Consider the following 22,624-nt stretch of genomic DNA (forward strand, 5'->3'; position numbering starts at 1 on the left):
ATACATACATACATACATACATACATACATACATACATACATACATACATACATATTAATAAGTAAATAAGATTTTTATATATAACAGACATAATTTTATATTAAAATTTGTTTAATTTACACAGACTGCTTGTTTCCAAGAAGAAAGAGAAGTTTTGGTTCATGGAGACAAAAGGTGGATAACTAATCTTCATTATTCTTTCCAGGATGATAGCAATTTGGTAAGCAAAATGAAAAAGTTATTAATTTTAATTAATATTTTTCTTAATAATAATTGACTCTTAATTATTACTTGACTGTTACTCTTCAAGTTTGATTTCTGATGAAAATAATTTGAAATCATAATGTTGAAAATGAGTTAAGAATGATGTTTAAATAGCATATTGATGTATCAAATTTTTAAAGTATTTAAGTAGAAACATTTTTGCTGGTTCTTCTTTCCAGAAATCATTTTGAAAAAAACTATCTGATTTTATCTACAAAATTTCCATAAAATAATTATTGAATTTTTCATTCAATTTTTAAGTTGTTTAGATTAGAATAATTTGCCTTATTTCAATGTATTTTTTCTGAATGAATAAGATACATTAATATGTAGATACTGTAACTGTTATTTTTATTTAAAAACATTTTAATTTTCAATGATCAGCAAATGAATTTGTTAAAACAAATTGTTAAATTCTAGTAAAAATTTTTCTTTAGCATATTTCATTTTGATATACATATAAAAACATAAACACAAACAAATATTTTATGTTATATATATGTATATGTTTTACTGGTCACTTAAAGGTTTTTGTGAGTCTATTATATGTATATGCTACTATGAATGACTGATATCTGGTGAATGCCAACATTCTCCGGTGAATGTCAGCATTCACACAGCTGTTTCGTGTATGTGTTACTGTGAAAGACCGAAATTAGAGAATGTCGATATTCTCCGGTGAATATCAACACATACAAAATACGTCGGTGAAAGTCCGAATATTTGGTTATATTATTATACATTCGAACAATCACCAGTGTATGTCGACAAGCACAGATAAGCTTTGGTGGAAATCGAAACAACACCCAAGATGCCAATGTCGACAGTCTGTCGCCTCTCTGTCGACATTGCATCTTCTATGGGTAGCCGGAGGTAGGACAAGGTCTTTTGATCCTGTGAGGTGAGGATCGGTTTGTCAGGTCGAGTGGCGGAGGATGAGAGAGGTCGTCGGTAAGGCGTCGGCTATATCTGAATAAAGGACACCATTAACAGATCAGTTCGTAATCACGTAATAACGTAATCAGTTCGTAATCACGTAATAACGTAATCAGTTCGTAATCACGTAATAACGTAATCAGTTCGTAATTTGTAAAGAAAAGTTACTTTCCATAGATGAGATTTCTTCTCAAGAAATATCGCTGAGAGAAGCAGCTGCAGCTAATTCGAAAAGTGGAGGGCAAGACTATACATGCTGTCATTACAAAAAAAAAAGTGTTCCATGAATAAATGCAGTTGTAAAAGCAAGGGACTCTTGTGCAATTCAAAGTGCCGTAACAGTTTAAGTTGTTGCAATAAATAAGATTGTATAACGTTAATCACATAATTTATGTGTAAGTTTATTATTGTATTATTTTCTTTAATGATTAAGAGTGTACTGTTCGTTTTAGATTCAACAGTTTATTTAAATGTGTTGTTACTTAAGCTTTCTCCTACAGTATTTTCACATACTAAAATGTTGCATTTTTGTCTTAACGTAATAAAAATATTTTTATTCAACATTCACCATCAGTGCATGCTGAATGTTGACATTTGCCAGTGTAAGTGAGAAATAATGATATTTAGCAAATATTTCATATATACATGAAACGACTGTGTGAATGTTGACATTCGCCAGATATCAGTCATTCACAAAATAATGATATATAGCAAATATGTACAAAATATTTGCTATATATCATTATTTCTCACACTGGCAAATGTTGACATTCAGCATGCACTGATGGTGAATGTTGAATAAAAATATTTTTATTACGTTAAGATAAAAATGCAACTTTTTAATATGTCAAAATAGGAGAAAGCTTAAGTAACAGCACATGTAAATAAACTGTTGAACCTAAAACGAACAGTACATTCTAAATCATTAAAGAACATAATACAGTTGTCCCTTGATAATCCAACAGGTATGGGACCAAAGGTGTGTCAGATTACCAAAAGTGTCCGGATTACCGAAAATAATTACATATTTTGCATTGTTTTGCTAGCAGTAACTTACAATATTCTCTACTCCAACTGTTCGAACAGAACTGCTCACATAAAACACACGAAGTTTGTGTCATCGAGTAAGAATTGGATGGGGAGATTCACATCGCCACATGCTTCTGTGCAAGCAGACACGTAATGGGGACGAGTAAGAATTGGATGGAGAGATTCACATCGCAACATGCTTCTGTGCAAGCAGACACGTAATGGGGACGGGTACCTTGACGGGAGGTGCGTCGGACTACTGAGCATGTCGGATTAAAAAACGTTGGACTATAGAGGGACAACTGTACACATAAATTATGTGATTAACGTTATACAATCTTATTTATTGCAAAAACTTAAACTGTTATGGCACTTTGAATTGCACAAGAGTCCCTTACTTTTACAACTACATTTATTCATGGAACACTTCTTTTTGCAACGACAGTGTGTATAGTCTTGCCCTCCACTTTTCGAATTAGCTGCAGCTGCTTCTCTCAGCAATATTTCTTGAGAAGAAATCTCATCTATGGAAAGCAACGTTTCTTTACAAATTACGAACTGATTACGGGTATAAAGCGGCTTGATTTTTGTTTGCTAATTTATAAAAGTCTTAGTCTTCTATTCCAACAACAACCGCCAACACATTTCAGGCATCTGTATGGCCATGGTCGACATCAGGGACTTGTATTCGTACGGTATCACCAATTTGAGCAGAAGGAAATGGCAAAGAATTTGGTGACAGACTGTCGCCTCTCTGTCGACATTGGCTTCTTGGGTGTCGTTTCGAAGTTTATCTGTGCTTGTCCACCACCAAAGCTTATCTGTGCTTGTCAAATACACCGGTGATTGTTCGAATATATAATAATATAATCAAATATTCGGTCTTTCACCAACCTATTTTGTATGTGTCGACATTCACCAGAGAATATTGACATTCTCTAATTTTGGCCTTTCACAGTAACATATACATATAATTTAAAATTTTTCTGCTTATTTTTTTTTATAATCATTTTTAATTCATATGAATTCCTATTGTTTTTATTTGTTTTGATCAGTTTAACAATTTAAATTAATCTCTTCAAGTGACTTACTAATGTAAAAGTAAACTAAAAATAATTTTATAGAATAATCTCTTGTAATCAAAGAATAATTATATAATTTTACAAAAAATATCTTAAATGTAGCTCATTTATAAAAAAATTTTTTAGGGAAACCTATTTAGATATATATGTAAACCTCTTTTTTTTTATATCCATTTGTTAGTTGTTTGAGTTAATTCAGTGAAATGATTTCTAGAGTATTTTTAAAGTAACTATTGCTTAAAATTATATCTTAAATTTATCAATTTTAAGATGATCATAGAAGTATTATAGAAGTACCAATAGAATTTAGTATAGAAGTATCAATTTTAGATATGTTTTTAAGTATGCAGTAATACCTCAATTAGCACTGAAGATATAATAAAGTACCAATTTATTAGATATACCCACCTAATAGCAAGTGGAACCTCATTTTTCCTCAACAGTTTGTCATGTTGGTATGGAGGACCAGTGGTGAATTCTTCAATTTTGCCTTTACTATTGAGCAGCACATTGCCTTACTGCTGATGTGTTAGTTTGGGAAGCTGTCTTCTCTAAAGTTGGTCATCCTTAGTAAGTGGTACAAGGAACATTGATGGCACACTAGTACATTAAGGAAATTCTACATTCTCATATGTTGCCTTTTATGGCAGGGCTGCAGACAGCCATTTTCCATAAAATAATGATTGGCTGTGCACTGATAGCGTTTTCCAGGAATTGTCTTTCATGTTGCCATACTTGTTTGGCTATACCAGGGATGTCCAACCTGCAGCCTGCACTGTGGCCCATTTAATATTTTTATGCGGCCCACTGCACCCTACATTTTCATTTGTTTTGGTAAAGTATATCGTAAAAATTATTCTCGTTTCACTGGATACACTTTGATATTGTAATGACATAATTGGTGCTTGAAAACTGTACTACCCCATATGCATAATAAACTGTTGTAAACATTTCTTTTTGTGCATGAAAAACATCAGAACTGCTGAAAGAAATAAGTTGAGTGATTTCCATTTAACTAACATTCTTAGAATTAAGACTAATACCATAAAAGCAGATACAGTAATACCTCGACTTATGCTACCCTGACTTACGCAAACCTGGAGTTACGCGATTTTCAAATCTCGTCGATTTGTGTTTTGTTTGAGCGCCACAAAACTCTTGTTTACTCACTCCCGCCACACTATTGTTCAGCTTACATGTACGGACGTGTTGCGCGGAATCGACACATAGCTACAATTTATTTTGTGTTATTTATTTCTGTGTTTGTTATATCTACGGAGACTCAAGAGACTATGTGGTGATTTCTTGTAACCGTGAACGAATCAAGACGATATAAGATTAATGAGAACATTTATTAGCTTACATACATCCGACTTGGATTTTACACAAATTGCAAAATTATACCCCGACTTACGCGAATTCAACTTACGCGGTTATTGCTCGGTTCCACCTATCGCGTAAGTTCGGGGTATTACTGTATTGACAATATTATAAAAGAAAGGCAATGTCAAAAATCGCATTAAATTTATTTTTATTATGTGTGAGTATAATTTATTTTTTTACTATCAATAATACGTTATTTTATATAATAATATATATTTGTTATTAAAATTTGATATTCAAATTTTGAACTTTTTAAAAGCATATACAGTGGTACCTCTGTATACGTCTGGTTTAGAATACGTCTAATTTGGAATACGTCCTGTTTGGACGAAACAAATTTTGCTTGGTATATGACTTAATTCAATTATACGCTCCATCTATGAACAAGTAGCACTATCAGTGTACTAGAATAGACTAGACATTCGTGGTGCCACAGTTTATAACTTTGTTAAATTTCTTCCGATTTTAATTTGTAAGTAAAATTTTATTATTTTTATTAATCATGAATTACAAAAAGGCAAGTGAAAAGCAACAGAAAACTAAAAAAAAATGACTAGAATCACAATAGAACTGAAAAAAAAGATTGCTGAGGAATATGAAGGTGGCGCGGCCGGATGGCCGAGTGGTCAGGGTGACAGCCTACCGCTCTGGGGGACCCGGGCTCAAATCTGAACGGGTTGTAAAATCCCCAGGAATTTTTCGGGGGGTGGTTCGTTCGGATATGTTGGGCTCCGTCCCTCACCACCTGGCAGCCCCATTGTCAGCCTGGCTGAACCCATAATGGGCTTGTGAAAAGAGGCCTCTTAGTGCCCACAGGGCAGAAAGAGTTAAAAAAAAAAAAATGAAGGTGGCATGCATGTTTGAGATTTAACTGTTGCATACCGTATTCCGAGAAAGACGATATCGACAGTCGCAAAAAATAAAGACATTATTAAATCTGCTAACATTGCAAAAGAGGTTAAATCAATTTCTAAACAGAGATTGATGACATTAGATTATGTTGAGAAATTGCTTTTGCTTTGGATAACTGAAAAACAGTGTGCTGGAGACAGTGTATCAGAAGCAATTATTTGCGAGAAAGCTAAAAAGATACATGCTAATCTCATGAAAAATCAGGCAGGAACTAGCCAGGAAAGCGAGGTGTTTAAAGCCAGCCATTTTTTTACATGAGAATGGATTAATCATTTTTACATTACTTCTTATGGGAAAGGTTGGTTTGGTATACGTCCAATTCGGTATAAGTCCAAACATTAGGAACGGATTAAGGTTGTATACCAAGGTTCCACTGTATTTATATAAAGTACCTTTGTGGCCTGCTGAATGTATCTAAATTTCTAATTTGGCCCATTAGGAAAAAAGGTTCGACAACCCTTGGCTATACCTTGTAACCACACCAGGCAATGCTTTGCGGTACTGGGTATGTACCAATTTGCCAATTTGTATGTTAATAAAAATATTGACTGACTACTTATTTGTTTGGCTTGCCTGGTCTCCACATTTGCTGTCCATTAAGCATTTGTGGAACAAGATAGGACACCAGCTTCAACCATATGAATAGAGAGATTTGGAGTGACAGATGCAATATTTGTGGAAAAATATGTTACAGGATAGCATACAATGTCTGTAGGTCTTCATACCTGACCATATTGTTGCATGCATCCAGGTAGGAGGAGGTTCCATAAGATTGATTTAAATTGTAACTCTCATATCAAAGACTCTCTTTGACATGAGAGGTACAATTTAGAATAATCTTTGCTACGATATTTTAACCACTTACTACAGTTTTCATTATATTTGCACTAATAAAGTTTCATTTGATTTCAACATTTCCTCTTCCTTCATGTGTAAGTTTTTTTTGTAAATGAGCATAGATTTTAAGAGACAATTTCATCCAGACAATAAAATAAGATTAATTTTTTTATGACTTTGTATATATTAATAGATCAGTGGCTAAACTTTTTGAATAGATGTTCCCATTTTAGCAGTTTTTTGACTTCATAGAAAGGTTCTTTCACCATACTAGGGAGACAAACACATGTCAGTTTGAGGTCCATGTTGTAGATTGAAAGTTAAATGAGTTTCAGTTAATGCATGATTCTCTGGAAATATTTAAGTAGATAAGCTGAATTTTATTGTTTACATGCTATTGTTAAGAACTCAAATTAATATTTGTTATGCTGTTTAAACATATTTATTTTCTATTTAAATAAAACTTTAAAATGGCATACTTTAAGCAGAACTTCAAATTATTTTTCAGGATGAATTTTATCTAATTGAATATAATTATTATATANTTTCTAAAATTTGTAACCCCTTTTCAATTGAACTGAAGCCTTCTGTCAAGTTTCCATCATTCGATCTTCTGATTGAACTGGGTCTAAAGAATCAAGTTCTTCAATGTCTCTTGCTCGCACATTTTTATGAGTTCATCAATTGTCAGCTCTTGATTGTGGGAATCTAGCAGTTCTTGAATGTCATCACTATCTTCTAAATTAATTTGCCTGGCAAGATTGACAACTTCTTTAATCACATTATCAATTTCATCAGGCTCTGGCACTGATTCCACCTGAATTTCAGTGGTGAAAAAAAAGGACACAGTTTTTTTTCAGACACCACTTAAAGTTTTTTGTGAAACTTTATTCCAAGATTGTCCAATGATTCTCACTGCATCTAAAACATTGAATTGTTTCCAAAACTCTTTAACAGAGAGCTCGTTGTTTTGTCTCATAGCTTCATGCAGATGTGCAAACGATCGTCTCATGCAATGAGCTTTGAAAGTTTTGATGACTCTGCGATCCATCGGTTGAAACAAGCTGGTTGTATTTGATGGCAAAAATTCAACTTTTACACGTGGGTCAAAATTAGATAAAGTTGCAGGGAGATGACCTGGTGCGTTGTCGATTATTAGCATCACTTTAAATGAAATTTGTTTAGATTGGCAATAATGTTCGACTTCAGGTATGAAGTGATGACCAAACCAGTCCTCAAAAAGGGAAACTGTCACCCAAGCCTTACGATTCGACTTCCAAATCACAGGCAAGCCAGCTTTAGATTTATTTTTCAATGCTCTTGGATTTTCCGAGCGATAAACTAAGAGAGGTTTTAACTTACAATCACCAGCTGCATTCGCGCCAATCATCACTGTCAATCGATCTTTGGCAGCCTTAAAACCTGGAAAGATTTTCTCTTCACGCATGATAAACGTTCTTTTAGGCATCTTCTTCCAGAACAGGCCAGTCTCATCTATGTTGAATATGGTTTGGCTGGTATAGCCACCTTCATCTATCATAGCTTTGAATTTCTCTGGATAGTAAGACGAAGCCTCTTTATCAGCACTTGCCGCCTCTCCACTTTCTGCAATGCTATGTCAATTACAGCAACTTTTGAATCGGCTGAACCAACCGTTACTAGCTTTAAACTCTTCATCTTTAGCCACCTCTCCAGCATCCTCTTTCAATCTTTCAAAAATCAGCTTAGCTTGAGAGCACACAGTGTTCCGATCAACAGGACAATTTTTCACATTTACTTGATTATCACACCATAATTTTAACATTGTTTCCATCTCAGCGATAATACCGTGATGTTTACAAATGATACTTAAATTTAAAGATTGAGCATTTTTCACAGTTTCGAGAATTTTTTCTTTACCTTTTATAATTTTTCTGTCTGTCAATTCTGGTAGATCAAACTTCTTTGCCAATTCACAAATTTTCATTTTTGTATCGAAGTCTCTAACAATGTCAACCTTACATTCCAAAGATAAAGTTTTTCTTTTCATGTTTGATGCAGAAGAATTAGTTCTACTTCGTTTGGATGACATAGTACAGTCTCTCAAGTCTCTGTAGATATAACAAACACAGAAATAGATAACACAAAATAGATTGTAGCTATGCGTTGATTCCGTGTGACACATCTGAACATGTAAGCTGAACAATAGTGTGGGGGGAGTGAGTAATCAAGAGTTGTGAGGTGCTCAAACAAAAGATAATCGACGAGATTTGAAAATCGTATAACTCCGGGTTCGCATAAGTCGAGGTATTACTGTATATAAATTGGAGTTTATGTTGTTTATTAGAATAAAACTAGAAATAGATATTAATTACTTGTATGATTTAGTTTTTGAAATGAGAAACTAATTGTGTTTTTGTTCTGATATGACTTATTACTTCGTCACTGTTACACAATCTTTCCATTTGATGAATGGATTCATATATTATTTAGCATTTTTAGATATGCCTCACTCAAGAATATCTTACAATGAAATTAAAACCAAATTCACATTTTACCAAGTGTCTTTCTATTTGCATTTTAATTATAGTAGTATCCATTAATATTTTCATTTATGTATTGTATCTTAATATTTAACTATTCCGATATTAACAACAAACAAATATAACTTAAATTTTAAATTTATAATAATTTTATTTTTAGTTATTCTATGTTATAAAAAATATAGATTAAGATATAAATACAAGTTTTTTTTAAATAAGAAAGAAATTTAAAAATGCTATCCCATTAATTGCTTAAAATAGACTCTTTTATAATTATGTGCAATTTTTTCAGAATTGTTTCGATTTCCCTGAAGAACCTGCATATAATGTATCAGAAGAGGCTAAAGATTTAATAAGGAGATTAATCTGTACAGCAGAGAGTCGTTTTGGACAGAATGGTTTAGATGATTTTAAAAATCATCCTTGGTTTGCTGGAATAAACTGGGACAATGTTAGAGATAGTATGTAATTTTTTTATAATTAACATGTTTAATGCTTTGATAAACTAAATGTTTTAAAATATTTTTTTGTATATTACTTAAATTTGTAAACAGAAAATCACATATACATGATGAGCTGTATTTTAAATTTAGAGATTAAAGAGGAATCATAATATGTATAAAGTATAAAAATATTAATTAAATCTACAAATAAGAAAATTTGTGATTTACCTTTGTGAAAAAATTCAAGTTTCATATTGAAATAATGAAAGTATGTGTAACTAACAATTCCATGGATAAAGTGATGGTAAAAATAATGCTTTAATATCAGAAATAATCACAAATACAGTAGACCCACCCCCCTATAAAACGGGTTCATATAGTTCAGATTCCTATATGACGGAGAAAAAATTGCAACCGTATTCGGATAAACACGCTAAAAGAGACACGTATAATTCAGTAAAACATCATCGCCAACTCGTGTCGCAACAGGATTGGTCGAATCTAGACCAATAGTGGACATTGCACAAACTGTTGAGTTTAAACGAGCAGCGGACCTACTAAAAACTATTTATTATTTAACGTCCATAAAAATTATATCTATATTAATGATGTCTCCAAAGTTCAGCAAAGTTTTCGCAGAAAAATAATTTATCAGGAAGCACGCGAACGCCATTCGATGCACTGCTCCACGACGAAAACAAGCTTAAGCAATGGCGTCGTCGAACGGTGTACACTTGGTAAGTAATCCTACAATTTTTTGTTTATAGCAGAGTTTATATGGATTATTCCCAAAAAATTATACATATTTTGGAAATGTTCAGTCGAATTAGTCTAGAATCAATTAATTTTATGGAAGAAAACCTTTCAAACAACTGTAGTCTGTAAACTGCATACATGACGGGCTGTGATTAGCTCATGTATTTAAGGACTCTTAGAACATCAATTTCATAAAGAACGGAACATATCTACCTTGTTATAGGGGGGTCAACTGTACAAGGAAAAAAATGCATTTTAGTGTATTTGAATAATTTAAACTCATTATAATGAATTCTTATGTGAGATTCCAGACTGAACTTGTGCATTTTTCCAACAAATTTTTAATTTCTTAGCTAGAGATACTATTTTAAAATTCTTAATAAACAATAGATTATGAAACAAGACATTTCCCACAGCATTAGCAAGCTTTATTCTTTTAAAATAATAGTAACAGGTAAAGAGATGCTTAAATGACAAGCTTCAACTACCCAATGAATCTTAGTTACGACTCTAGACTTATTTGCATTTATTAACATTAGTCTTTTTTAATAATGCTGGCATTTCTACACAAAAATCAGATTTCTTTTAAGAACTCAACAATGTCATGAAAGCTGCTATTGACTACAAATAAATTACCAATACAGAGTAACAATTTGAATTTTTTTTCTAGTTGAAATAATATGCTTTATGATTGATACATCATTGACCTTTGCTAGATATATGGCTAACAGTTTGCACAAATGTGTGTGGTTTTCTTTGGTCTAAACCAGTGTTTCCTAACTTAAACTCTGGATGAATCCATTTTCGAATTGTCCCCTGTGGGGTATGGGCCCCACGTTGGGAATACAGGTCTAAATTAGCTGGTCTAAAGTTAGCTGTTGATAAGGGAAATAACAAACTTAATAATTCAGTTTGTCTTGCTGTAATTTTCTCATTTTAATTCATCAACTAATATAAATAAGGATTATTTAAATTCAGTTTTTACTTCTTTACAGATATTTCCAATTAAATGCTTTTTAAAGAAAAGAATGTAGCTAAAATATCATATGATAAATTGTCTTAGTAAAACTAAGAAAATTGTAACTGCTACAGTTTTGTTTTAACAAAAATTAAGAAAATACATGTTTTTAAATTAAAAATAATTGTTTTAATATTAGATGGGATTCTTTAAGGAAAAAAGCTATACCTCATTTGCTAGCTTAGTTTGTGTGTTATTTTAGTACTAGTTTAAAGCCTTCACTTTAGTTTTAAACATTATACTTTACTCTGTCTAGCTTTTATGTAGCTGGATTACTTAAGGTGTATGCTACAATTCAGGTTTTTTTTTAGACCCATGGCTTTGCAGCCTACAAACTGCATGACAACATTAATTGCAGATGGAGTAGTATTACCTTATGTACAGTACACTGCTCAAAGGGATTCTTCTTTTCTCTTCTTTCTATCTTTTCACCCTCCTCCTTCCCTTCCCCACTTCCCCCTTCTTCTGCTGGCTAAACACTTAGTGTAGGGACATTGACTTTTGTTAAAATAAAAAAAAGCCTCATTTGGTAGTGCCTAGTATACAAAAAAAAAGTAAGGAAAAAACGATTATAAATGTGCATAACTTTGAAAGGGTTAAAGAAATTGAACTGAATTTAAAGCAGAATAATGTTAGTCTTGTATGCTATCAATAACCAAACAATTAAAAGGATCTAATTAGCACCATTCAAAATATTTAAAGTCAAAAATTTTTTGTTTTTAATTTTTTCAAGGGATGGCTGTGCAATAGGGCCTGAAATTTGCATGGATGTCATTTGGATTCAAACAGATATTTTTGCAAAGTTTGTTGAATTTTGAGATGGGTCCCAGATTTCAGGTAGTTAACTGGTAGTAGTCTTTATTGTAAGTTTAATGTTAAAAATAGATAGTTACTAATACTATTACAATTAAAAAATAATTAAAACAATCACACTTTTAATAACTATTAGAAGTGTGATTGTTATAAGTAAAAGAAGCATAAATACAGTGAACTGCCATTAACAGACACTCCCAGATAGCAAGCACCTCTGCTTAACAGACATTTTTACAATCTCCAGACACTTCAAATAGGACATCTATTATATTTACCTTTAAATGGTGGACACACTAAATAACAGATGCTGTCATCCATAACCAACCTTACGAAAGCACAATGTTCTGCCTTTAATATTCTGAAAGAATTAATTACATATGAAAAATTTTAAAACAAAAACAAAGAATTGGTTCGAATACTGTTTCGAATGACAAATTTTGATCATAGGCATTGAATAAAGACTGGCTTAATAGAGGGATAGGGGAGGAGGGCAGGTTATAAGAAGTCGAACAATATTCTTTATCTGTTAGAGAAGTTTAATCTGGTTCAGTTGTCAATCACCATTTATTATTATACATATTAATGTTATTAAACTTGTCTTATTGTTGAAATTAAGCTTATGATGCCAAAAAACTATAAACTTTTTCAAAGTTATTCATTCATTCATTCGAAAATAATCATAGTATTGTAGTAATAAAAAATAAACTTAAGATCATAAATGTGAGAAAACCAAATATCTTCCCACACTTTAAAGTGGTTGACAAATTACCTTCATAACACGACCTTTGAACTTTCACCAAACAAATGCTGTTGCTGTCATAACTGTTTTAACAGCTTTGTGGTGGTTAAAGTGCAATTTTTAATAAATTAGTTACTGAAAAAAGCAAAAATGTTTGAAAAGTTACACCTACTGATAACTACAAAGCAGACAAATCCCTGTAATGATTTTTATTGTTTGCTTAGATCATAAATGACGTTATAAATGTAACAATTTCGAATATATTTCCCACTCTGGAGTGGATAATAAATTACCTTCATAACTTGACATTCAGACAAGTTTTAATTAAAATGAGATTTTTACAGCTGAAAAAATAAATAACATATTATATATGAATTTTAATTATATATGCTATGTATACTTTTTGGTATATTCACATTCTTAATGCAAATTTGATGTTTTCGTAATCCATTGTATTTGCCACTTTATAATGGCTGGGTTAAAATACAGTGGTACCTCGGTATACGTCTGCTTTAGAATACATCCAATTCGGAATACGTCCGGTTTGGACGAAACAAATTTTGCTTGGTATGCGACTTTTGCTCGGTATACGACATAATTCAATTATACGCGCCATCAATGAACAAGTAGCACTATCGGTGTACTAGACCAGACTAGACGTTCGCGGTGCAACGGTTTATAACTTTGTTAAATTTCTTCTGATTTTAATTCGTAAGTAAAATTTTATTATTTTTATTAATCACGAATCGCAAAAAGGCAAATGAAAAGTGACAGAAAACTAAAAAAACGACTAGAATTACAATGGAACTGATGAAAGAGATTGTTGAGAAATACGAAGGTGGCACGCATGTTCGAGATTTAACGAGATTTAACTGTTGCATTCCGTATACCGAGAACGACGTTATCGACAATCGTGAAAAATAAAGACATTATTAAATTTGCTAACGTTGAGAAAGGGGTTAAATCAATTTCTAAACAGAGATCGAAGACATTAGATCATGTCGAGAAATTGCTTTTGCTTTGGATAACTGAAAAACAGTGCTGGAGACAGCATATTGNATGATAATGAGGGGCTACTTTATTTTAAAAATTTGCATTATTTTAATCTTTCTTGTATGGGAGAGCACTTATTATCTACATGACATTTGCCTGTAAAGCTGATTAATAAAAATAATATATAAATAACTTTTATATTAGCAGAAGAATTTATTTTTAATAATGGTACAGAGATGTCACTGAATAGTTACTGTGTCATTATATTTACATTGACACAAGCAGTCAGTGCCAAGCTAGCACGTATAAGAGCTTGCCTGCTCTTATGTGCAAGGTATGTTCTTATAATCAAAGCAGGACATGTTTCAAAACTGCAAAAACAAGCAATTTTTACATATAAGAGAATGCTCTTATATGTCTGAAAATACAGTAATATGTTAAGATGGATGTTTATAAGTACAAAATCATAAAAACAATTTGTAAGTAAACAAACTTCAATTATATTTCAAATATTATTGGTTGAAACATGACCATCTTAATTCAGGAATATTAGAAAATTAAATGAAATAAAATATAAATTTAAATGAAGGTTGTTCTTGTACAGACAAAGAATGGATTTTAGACAAATTAATGAATATGAAAAGTACATTAAGCTAAAGTATCAAGAAAATTTTGAAAAAATTTCTTAAAAAAGTGGATGTTTAAGAGAATTTCTTGAAAACCATAGGTTGATATTATGAGATGGTCTGGGTGGGGTTTCTGGTGTGAAAAAGTAGTTACAAATATGTAGCCAAATTTTGAAGAAGAATAAAGTGGATATATTAATCAAAGTTTATGGTGAAGAACAACTCCCAAAAAAGTTATTGTTTCCAGTGGGCAACAAACATTTTCAATATCCCAAAGGGTAATGTAGGGTTTTTCAATGAAAATAAATTTAGTCAATTCATAGATCTGTTGTGATAATAGATATTATATATTCTGTTACACAAATCTTAAGTTTTCTCATTCTAAATCTAAGTGATGGTTTCTACATATAGTGTTATTTTATAATTTAATGGCTGCTTTAAGGGAACCAATAGACCTCAGATTTTTCTTGTGTGAGAAGGCAGTCTCTGACATTGGATAGAATGCCATAATTAACAAGATAGAGATATATTGTAGATAAGAAATAATTAGAAGTGAACTAAATCAGAATTTACACATTAACTGGCTATAATCTTTAATACAGTAAATATAATAAACCAATAGTAACTGAAACTTATACCATTTTCACCCTTTTTGTCAATTGACTTTTAACTGGAAGAATAATTAAATTGCATAAATATTCATAATGACTTTTATATTGTAACTTTTATATATATATATATATATATAGGNTTGGTATAAGTCCAAACATCAGGAACAGATTAAGGTCGTATACCGAGGTTCCACTGTACAATTTGGCCATTGGCATGTACCTCCAAATAATGGACACCTCTAAATATCGAACAAATTTTTTGGTCCCTACACTGTCTGTTCGGTGATTATACTGTATATGTAAATTTTACTTCATTTATTTATTATTTTTTGACAGGTGAAGCACCTTACATTCCTGAGGTAAGCAGTCCTACAGATACTTCAAATTTTGATGTTGATGAAGCTGATTTTAAAAGTTCAGTAAGTCTCTCAGTTTTTTCTATTCTTGAAATAAATCACCAATATATAATTTCATAATGAAAAAAAAATATTTGAAAATTTTAGGATTCAGTGCCACCTAGTACAAATTCTATTTTTTCTGGTTTGCATTTGCCATTTGTTGGATTTACATTTACTTGTGGAAGGTAACTTTTACTAAGTATTTTTAAAGTAATTATTTAATACATTTAATATGCAAATTTAGTGTAAAATATAAGTTGTCTTTTTTTTAGTAAATAGTTTATAATAATTTATGCTAATATCAACATTAGAAATTTATGATTCGAAAAAATCAAGTGGAATACATTTGATAATTTCTGTTAAATGTATTTAAAATGTATTTGTTTGTTTGTGTATGTGAAAATGATTATAAAAAAGCATACTGCCTGATAAATAATCTGGCAGTTTATTCATTGTATTTAATAGAATTATGTTGGTGTTTACATTGATTATAAAGCAATACACACACACACACACACACACATATATATATATATATAAGTAAACATAATAATAAGTCCTCATTTTGACAGATAATGATTTTTGGGAGTATAGGATTTCAAAATGGGAATTTTCTTAATGTTGATTCATGTATGATTACAAATATATTCCTTAAATATATATTTTATCTCCCAGATGACAAAACTTAGCTTATCAGTGAATTTGGGAAAAAGAGCCAGTGAATTGCCATTTCTAAAGTTTTTATTCAAGCTGAGAATTTTTGTATTATTAAACTTTCTAAAATTCTGACTGCATATCCATTGGAATGAACAAAATATATATACATCTAAAAATTTTCTAAAGGAATTTCTTCATATTTTAAATATAATGTTTTTGATACATACATACAAGAAAGACTTCAGCCATACATGAGGTGTTTAGCCAGCGGAAAAGAGGGTAAGTGAAAGGGGAGGAGAAGAAGGAAGGAGAGGAGATAGATAGTAGAGAAAGGTGTATGTATGGCTACAGTATCTTCTATGATTGATGTTGGCATGCAGTTTTTAGGCTGCAAGGCCTTAGTTCCCTGAAGGGTCTAAGAGAAAACATGAGTGTAGCCAACACCAATGATCCAGTGCTGCCACGAATAGCTAAGTGTAGAAGTTAGTGCCAAGTGGCTGTTAGTAGGAAGACTTATAACTACTTAATGCTAATGAAACTGAACATGAGTGTGAATCTTAATACTACCTAACAGCAAGACAGACAGTGAAAAAAAAAAAAAAAAACAAACAAACACAATGACAAACTAGATGAGACGAACAGATGGACAAAAGACAAACACGCAATATCCCGATTTATTTATTTATTTATTTATTTTTTTTTTTAAATTTAATTTTATTTATTAATTTTTTTTTAAACATTAACTTACTCACTAACTAAACTAACCTACCATAACCTAGGATGAACCTAAGCAGTAATCAAGCTAAGAGTCCCTGATCTAACTTACAACTAGGACTAACTTAAACTAACCGAATTTGGACCAAAAAGAAGACCGAATGTAAGAACTAAAATACAAAGTTGAAAGCAGCTATATATTGAAAGTTGAAACAAAGCAAAGGAAAGATAATTGCCATCCATGTTCTTGGAGCGAGTGCTCTCAAGGGACCCACTAAGGGATATAAATGCGAATAGATGATGGAACATTGTACATGTGTGAATGAGTTGATGTGGGTGTTGAAGGTCAGTTGTAACCTTCAAGAATAGCAGCTCTCATTAAACTATCCTTAATGTGATTGTACCTATTGCAGCAAAAAACTAGGTCAAGTGGTGTTTGGTCCTCCTGAATACCACAATCGCATTGTGGATTGTTTCCAAGGTTAAATCTATGCAGGTATTGCTTAAAGTTGTCATTTTTATGATACAAACAAAAGTAGGAGGGACTAAGTCTTCTGATTGCTTTATAATTTGAAATGATTGAGATAATAATAATAATGTACTGAATAAACAAAAGAATAGAAGAGGAAAAAATCTATAGAATTTGTGCTTTAAGAGAACTAGTGGGCATGTGATGCAGTCATGCCACTAATCTATATATATAAAAATGAATGTATGTCTGTGTGTTTGTCTGTGTGTCTGTCTTATGTCCTTCATGCATTACCACACCGTTTATCCGATTGCCATGAAACTTTGGGAAGTTGTTTAATATACTCTCGCGCAGGTTTCTGGTCGTATACCGAGGTTCCACTGTACAATTTGGCCATTGGCATGTACCTCCAAATAATGGACACCTCTAAATATCGAACAAATTTTTTGGTCCCTACACTGTCTGTTCGGTGATTATACTGTATATGTAAATTTTACTTCATTTATTTATTATTTTTTGACAGGTGAAGCACCTTACATTCCTGAGGTAAGCAGTCCTACAGATACTTCAAATTTTGATGTTGATGAAGCTGATTTTAAAAGTTCAGTAAGTCTCTCAGTTTTTTCTATTCTTGAAATAAATCACCAATATATAATTTCATAATGAAAAAAAAATATTTGAAAATTTTAGGATTCAGTGCCACCTAGTACAAATTCTATTTTTTCTGGTTTGCATTTGCCATTTGTTGGATTTACATTTACTTGTGGAAGGTAACTTTTACTAAGTATTTTTAAAGTAATTATTTAATACATTTAATATGCAAATTTAGTGTAAAATATAAGTTGTCTTTTTTTTAGTAAATAGTTTATAATAATTTATGCTAATATCAACATTAGAAATTTATGATTCGAAAAAATCAAGTGGAATACATTTGATAATTTCTGTTAAATGTATTTAAAATGTATTTGTTTGTTTGTGTATGTGAAAATGATTATAAAAAAGCATACTGCCTGATAAATAATCTGGCAGTTTATTCATTGTATTTAATAGAATTATNTCGGAAAACCTGATTTATTCGTGTACGCATCAGACGGAAAAACAAAAAATATCGTGTATCCACGAGCACTCCAATAAATAAATAGAATTGAAACAACACTTTGAAATGTTTTCCCGATGAAAATGAATAATAATAAGTTTCAATAAAAAATGATAAAATGTAAATTTCGAATTTTATTATAACGAGTTTGCTTGAATTTTGTTTCTTCTGAGATCACAGCAATGCGCGACGGGTAAGCTATTATAATATATACATGATATGGTTTTTATTTAATTCCTTTCGTGTTTTAATGTGGATTGTATTTGTTTTTTTACAGTTAAATAATTACAGTGTAAGCAAAAAGTTCATGAAAACTTTAAACATTCAATAAAAAAATGGAAGAATTATTAGAATGAAATGCAATTTGTGTGGTAAGTGTATAAGTAGTGTGTGTTGTAATGTTTTTGTTGACAGGAAAAAATTAGCTCTAAGAATTACCAACAGGTGGTGTTGACATACAAAAGAACATGATTAGATGTGCAAATGACAACGAAAATGACTCATTGTGATTTCTGATTGTGGGAGTATTTAAATTCTTGAGTGTTTCGATTAGGTCCTTCTACATTGTTAAAATTGAAAAACATCCATCCAGACATGCTGCACTCTGCAGGCATTATTACTTGGCTAAGTTCTGTTATATCCTGAGGCCATGTTACACTTTTTTAAGAAATGCATTGAAAATTAATTTCCTTTGTATGTCGACACCACCTATCAGTCATTTTTGGAACTAATTTTGTCCCATCAACAACCTTCCTCCCCATACTGAAAATACTTAACATGCCAACTGCATTTCATTTTGATAATTTTTTAATTTTTTATGAATGTTTAAAGTTTTTATGAACTTTTCACCCACTCTGTATAAGGATCTTTGGGAATCAGTGTATGGGATCATCCATAAGTTATGTAATACCATTTTTATACTTCTCAATGCCATCCCACTCACTGTAATGTTTTATAATATATTGTAATCTAATCCCTAAAATTACACAATTCATGCTCTAGATTGGGTGGCGAATATTTTTGAGCCTGTGTGCTATATAGTAAGAATACTTTAGCTTTAAAGATGTTTATGCATGCTAAAGTTTTAGACTTCAAATAACAATGTTTAAATAAATTAATCAAAATATGCTTTAATTAGAATAAATGTTAAAAAGCTGATTGATAAAAAAAGGATGTTCATGTGTTAGTACATACAAGTCAGTAACATAAACAGTATTGTTTACTATGTAATTCTTTGTAAACAAAAAAGAATCATTCTGTTATCCAAGGGTTGAGATCCTAGCATTACATAATGTTTTTGTAAACACTCCCACCCCTCTTGTAATGCATTATAATAATTATCTGCATACTTTATTTTAAAGCCTTTTGAAATATAAAAGAACCAACTTTTTTATATTTCAAAAGGCTTTTAAAATATAACATTTTAATATAGCTTTAATTATAGCTTTATAAATAATTTAAAATTTTTACTATTGCATCAAAGGGGAACAGTTATGGTCAGCTTTTGAAAACACTAAATTCGAATCTTACACCTGAATGATGGGGAATGCATTGAACAACATTCCTTGTATTGCTAAGCAATCTGCACAGCACATACTGGTTTGTTCCCACAGGATGAATAGATGCTTTTTCATTGGGCTGCAATTTGAAAAAATTGTAGACCTATAAATTCCCACTGTCATCCATCTGTCTGTCTGTCTGTCTTTCCTTAATCTCAAGAATGGAGTTAGATGAAAGACAAGATCAGATATGGAAACCTTATGGGCAGGAGGCCTCAATTAATTGTGTTTCTGTTGTTTTGTTTTGTGTAGCACCATTTATCCTGTAGCAAACAATTTTGGAACTAAAGTTTTTCTTTGCAGTCTTTTTCCACATTCTTTGAATAGCATGCACATAAATTTTGGTGTCAATCAACTAATTGATTGGGCTACAGAATCATCTGAATAGGAAAACTTAATTATGATCATCTAATATATAACGCGAATAGGTATTTGATTTGTAAAAATAAGGAAAATTGAGTAATAGATAGCAATAAAATAAATTTATTTTAAGATTCATACATGGAGTGTTTTCAGAGAAATATATTTGTATAATATAAATTTATTGAATTATCATTAAGAAAATATCAAAATTTTGAAAAATAAAAATGAATTACATAGACTAAGATTTATGATGCATTGATTAATTAAAATAATTAATTATATATAGAAAAGTAATTATATTTAGTGAAGCTAAGAAAATGTAAACACAATTCTTAAGTGTTTAAAAAGAGATTAACTGTAATAAAAAGAAATTCATTATTGTTATTACTAGAGCCGAAAATTTTAGCTTTTGGCGAATTTCTCAGCTATATTCGCCTGGAATGAGCATCTTTCAATTAGTACTAATTTAAAAATCTGGTCTCAATATCACTAAGTTTTTTTGGCGAAAATCGGTGATTTTCACCCAAACTGGCAAATTTGGCGATAGGTGGCGAAATCGTTAGTTTCTGTAGCAATTGTTTCCCATGTGCTTTGTGCAAAAATGTCTAGAAAACAGTCAATTGAGTTTAAAATTGATACCGTGATTAAGGAATTAGGTGGCAATATATTTCGCCGTACCAAAAAAACAATTCTCTGTGTTAAGTGCTCTACACACGTCAACTACGAACGTGATACAATTAAGAAACGACTTTCGGAACATCTCAACAGTGCAAAACACAAGAAACATAATACGCTACAGTCACAAACATTGTTGTTTGAAAATGGAAGCGATTTTGATAAAGAAATGGTTGAAGCATTCACCAGTGCAGATATTCCGCTTGAAAAATTAAATAACGAAAAACTGAGATTGTTTCTCGAGAAATATATGAAGAAGCCGATCAAAAGTGTTCCAGGTATTTTTTTATTGTAATTAGTTTTTTTAATGAAACGTTTATTTTATTGAAATTGTTGCTGCTGTTCGCGATTGTGCTCATAATTTAGCTGAAATATGATTTTATTCGAAGTCTCATTGAGTTATTTATTTTTTTAGCACTGCGGGCACATCAAAAAACTATCTTCAACTCAGTAACAGAAAAAATTAAGGACGAAATTAATGGACACGATGTCTATTTCATTGTTGACGAAACTAGTGACAAAGTGCAACGTAAAGTGGTCAACGTGCTTGTAGGAAAATTGAATGGCCAGAAAGCAAAATCAATGTTAATTGATGTGACATTTTACTCAACAGTTGACAATATTATAATACAAGAATGTATACTCAACGTGTCTAGAAAATTGTGGCCAAATGATTTAAAATATTCAAAACTGAAGTTAATAGTGACAGTTTGAGCAAAATACGTGATGAATGCAGTAAGTGAGATTATCACTCGCTGGGGGTCTTGGTTAAACGCTGCAAAATACTATGTCGATAATTTTGATACTGTTGAGCGCTTAATTTTGAACTATAAACAAAAATCTCATTCAAATGCTAGAAATGTTTTGGTGAAACTATTTCAAGAGAAAAAAGTTAACCTCAAAAAAGAATTATTTGATCTCCGTAATCTTGTCAAGTTATCAACTACAGTAGAACCTCGATTATCCGGACTAATTGGGTATGAAGGTAGTCCGGATAAGGAAAAATCTGGATAATCGAAACGAATACTTTAATTTGTCTTTTAATGATAATATAATATGTTTTCTTTTCGATGACATATCGGTAATATTAAAAGTAAATACTGTATTTAAAACGTGATCAAATTTTCAAGAAACAAACGTTCGTATTGAATTTGGACTACTACTGACCAGTGTTGCCAGATCTCAAGGTTAAAAAGTAGCATGGTTGTGCTCCAAAAGTAGCGGATTTGAACTGTTTGTCGCCCAAACAATAAAAATGAATTATTTTGCAACTATGCACTTTTACTAATGAAATAAGTTTGTAATATATGTATATACATACACAGGGTATATCAGAATGACGTTTTAAAAATTTGGGGATTGTAGAGGATGAAATTTTGAACGTTTTGATATAAAGAACCTACAGCCGGAAATGAGATACGTATAAAGTTTCTACAGCACTTTGCACGTTCTATGAGGTCGGTATGCTGGATGAAACAGCAGAATACAGTATTTATGACAAGTTTTATTGACAAAACAGTAGAGTACAATCAAACTGTACATCGAATCAGTGGCTGCACTACTTTAGAGTAAATGTTCAGTGTGACGACCACCAACTTCGTTACATAATGTGCAACGACGAACCATGTTTTGTCCGACTCTCCGTAAGATGCCACGCTCCCCTCTGATGGTATTAAATGCTGTAAAGATGCGCTCCGTAAGCTTATGAACTGTTCCTACAGGTGTTGC

The 22,624-nt window shown here is 31.4% G+C and overlaps 2 protein-coding genes, 1 long non-coding RNA gene and 1 pseudogene across 3 annotated transcripts in view; 3 read left to right on the forward strand and 1 right to left on the reverse strand.

Annotated features, from left to right (window-relative positions):
* Positions 1–323, forward strand: part of LOC111613690 (serine/threonine-protein kinase MRCK alpha-like) — a 26,797-nt gene extending 26,474 nt beyond the window's left edge. The window contains exons 4-5 of the mRNA XM_023355035.1: positions 126–221; positions 312–323. Coding sequence (XP_023210803.1) covers positions 126–221; positions 312–323 — 108 coding nt within the window. The remainder of the gene's footprint in view (positions 1–125; positions 222–311) is intronic.
* A 6,732-nt stretch (positions 324–7,055) lies between these two features.
* LOC111613693 lies at positions 7,056–8,888 on the reverse strand (annotated as a pseudogene).
* A 348-nt stretch (positions 8,889–9,236) lies between these two features.
* LOC111613691 lies at positions 9,237–15,556 on the forward strand. Its single transcript, XR_002754809.1, has 3 exons — positions 9,237–9,427; positions 15,302–15,384; positions 15,469–15,556. It is a non-coding gene; the product is annotated as an uncharacterized LOC111613691 (long non-coding RNA).
* A 715-nt stretch (positions 15,557–16,271) lies between these two features.
* LOC111613694 (serine/threonine-protein kinase MRCK beta-like) lies at positions 16,272–21,610 on the forward strand. Its single transcript, XM_023355036.1, has 4 exons — positions 16,272–16,299; positions 17,727–17,809; positions 20,925–21,174; positions 21,312–21,610. The coding sequence occupies exons 1-4, from the start codon at positions 16,272–16,274 to the stop codon at positions 21,608–21,610; spliced, it is 660 nt and encodes a 219-aa protein (XP_023210804.1).
* The last annotated feature ends 1,014 nt before the right edge of the window (positions 21,611–22,624 follow it).

Source organism: Centruroides sculpturatus, unplaced genomic scaffold, assembly GCF_000671375.1.
Source record: "Centruroides sculpturatus isolate CEXI.00-Female unplaced genomic scaffold, Cexi_2.0 scaffold1657, whole genome shotgun sequence".
NCBI classification, from domain to species: Eukaryota; Metazoa; Arthropoda; class Arachnida; order Scorpiones; family Buthidae; genus Centruroides; species Centruroides sculpturatus.

Excerpts from the sequence above, each read along its gene's own strand:
- LOC111613694 (XM_023355036.1), top strand. The coding sequence starts at position 16,272 with ATGAGGTGTTTAGCCAGCGGAAAAGAGG. Across the intron at positions 16,300-17,726 it reads TTTAGCCAGCGGAAAAGAGG|GTGAAGCACCTTACATTCCT; the intron begins GTAAGTGAAAGG and ends ATTTTTTGACAG. Across the intron at positions 21,175-21,311 it reads GCCGATCAAAAGTGTTCCAG|CACTGCGGGCACATCAAAAA; the intron begins GTATTTTTTTAT and ends TTATTTTTTTAG.